The sequence below is a fragment of the Nanorana parkeri genome, unplaced genomic scaffold (genome assembly GCF_000935625.1).
Source record: "Nanorana parkeri isolate BGI_ZX_2015 unplaced genomic scaffold, ASM93562v1 scaffold1592, whole genome shotgun sequence".
Taxonomy (NCBI): Eukaryota; Metazoa; Chordata; class Amphibia; order Anura; family Dicroglossidae; genus Nanorana; species Nanorana parkeri.
In genome coordinates, this window is record NW_017307860.1 from 186,264 (window position 1) to 187,474 (window position 1,211).

Below are 1,211 nucleotides of genomic sequence, written 5' to 3' on the forward strand. Positions count from 1 at the left end.
CCGCCCTCCAGTGACATCACCGCCCTCCAGTGACATCACCACCCCCCAGTGACATCACCGCCCCCGGTGACAAAACCGCCCCTCCAGTGACATCACAGCCCTCCAGTAACATCACCGCCCTCCAGTGACATCACTGCCCTCCAGTGACATCACAGCCCTCCAGTGACATCACCGCCCCTCCAGGGACATCACCGCCCCTCCAGGGACATCACCACCCCCCAGTGACATCACAGCCCTCCAGTGACATCACCGCCCCTCCAGGGACATCACCGCCCCTCCAGGGACATCACCACCCCCCAGTGACATCACCGCACCCGGTGACAAAACCGCCCCTCCAGTGACATCACCGCCCTCCAGTGACATCCCCGCCCTCCAGTGACATCCCCGCCCTCCAGTGACATCCCTGCCCTCCAGATATACAGAACACGATATGGGGGGGATGGGGGATCTGAGGGTCTCTGCTTACCTTCAGCCATTGCATGGCCTGGTCTTTGCTCTGCATCCCCAGCACAATGACATCGGTGTTGGTCGGAGTGATTTTCAGCTTGTGCTCCTTCTTCCGCACTTGTTTCTCTTTGTGGGTGACGGTGCAGCCGAGGAGACAGACGTCCAGCAGAGGATTGTGATCCTTGGAGCTCTTATAGCACTAAACAGAGGACAGACTTATACCAACTGTACCAGAGAGCCAATCAGATCCCAGCTCCGTACAACCATCCAACCCATCCCCTATGTCCCCTCCATCCATCCAACCCATCCCCATGTCCCCTCCAACCATCCAACCCATCCCCCATGTCCCCTCCAACCATCCAACCCATCCCCCATGTCCCCTCCAACCATCCAACCCATCCCCCATGTCCCCTCCAACCATCCAACCCATCCCCCATGTCCCCTCCAACCATCCAACCCATCCCCCATGTCCCCTCCAACCATCCAACCCATCCCCCATGTCCCCTCCAACCATCCAACCCATCCCCCATGTCCCCTCCAACCATCCAACCCATCCCCCATGTCCCCTCCAACCATCCAACCCATCCCCCATGTCCCCTCCAACCATCCAACCTATCCCCCATGTCCCCTCCAGCCATCCAACCCATCCCCCATGTCCTCTCCAACCATCCAACCCATGTCCCCTCCAACCATCCAACCCATCCCCCATGTCCCCTCCAACCATCCAACCCATCCCCCATGTCCCCTCCAACCATCCAACCCAT

The 1,211-nt window shown here is 59.6% G+C and overlaps 1 protein-coding gene across 1 annotated transcript in view; it reads right to left on the reverse strand.

The window, feature by feature from the left end:
• Positions 1-1,211, reverse strand: part of AFAP1L2 (actin filament associated protein 1 like 2) — a gene marked incomplete at its 5' end in the record, with an annotated part of 44,393 nt that overhangs the window by 16,310 nt on the left and 26,872 nt on the right. Inside the window, one exon of the mRNA XM_018570759.1 lies at positions 467-646. Coding sequence (XP_018426261.1) covers positions 467-646 — 180 coding nt within the window. The remainder of the gene's footprint in view (positions 1-466; positions 647-1,211) is intronic.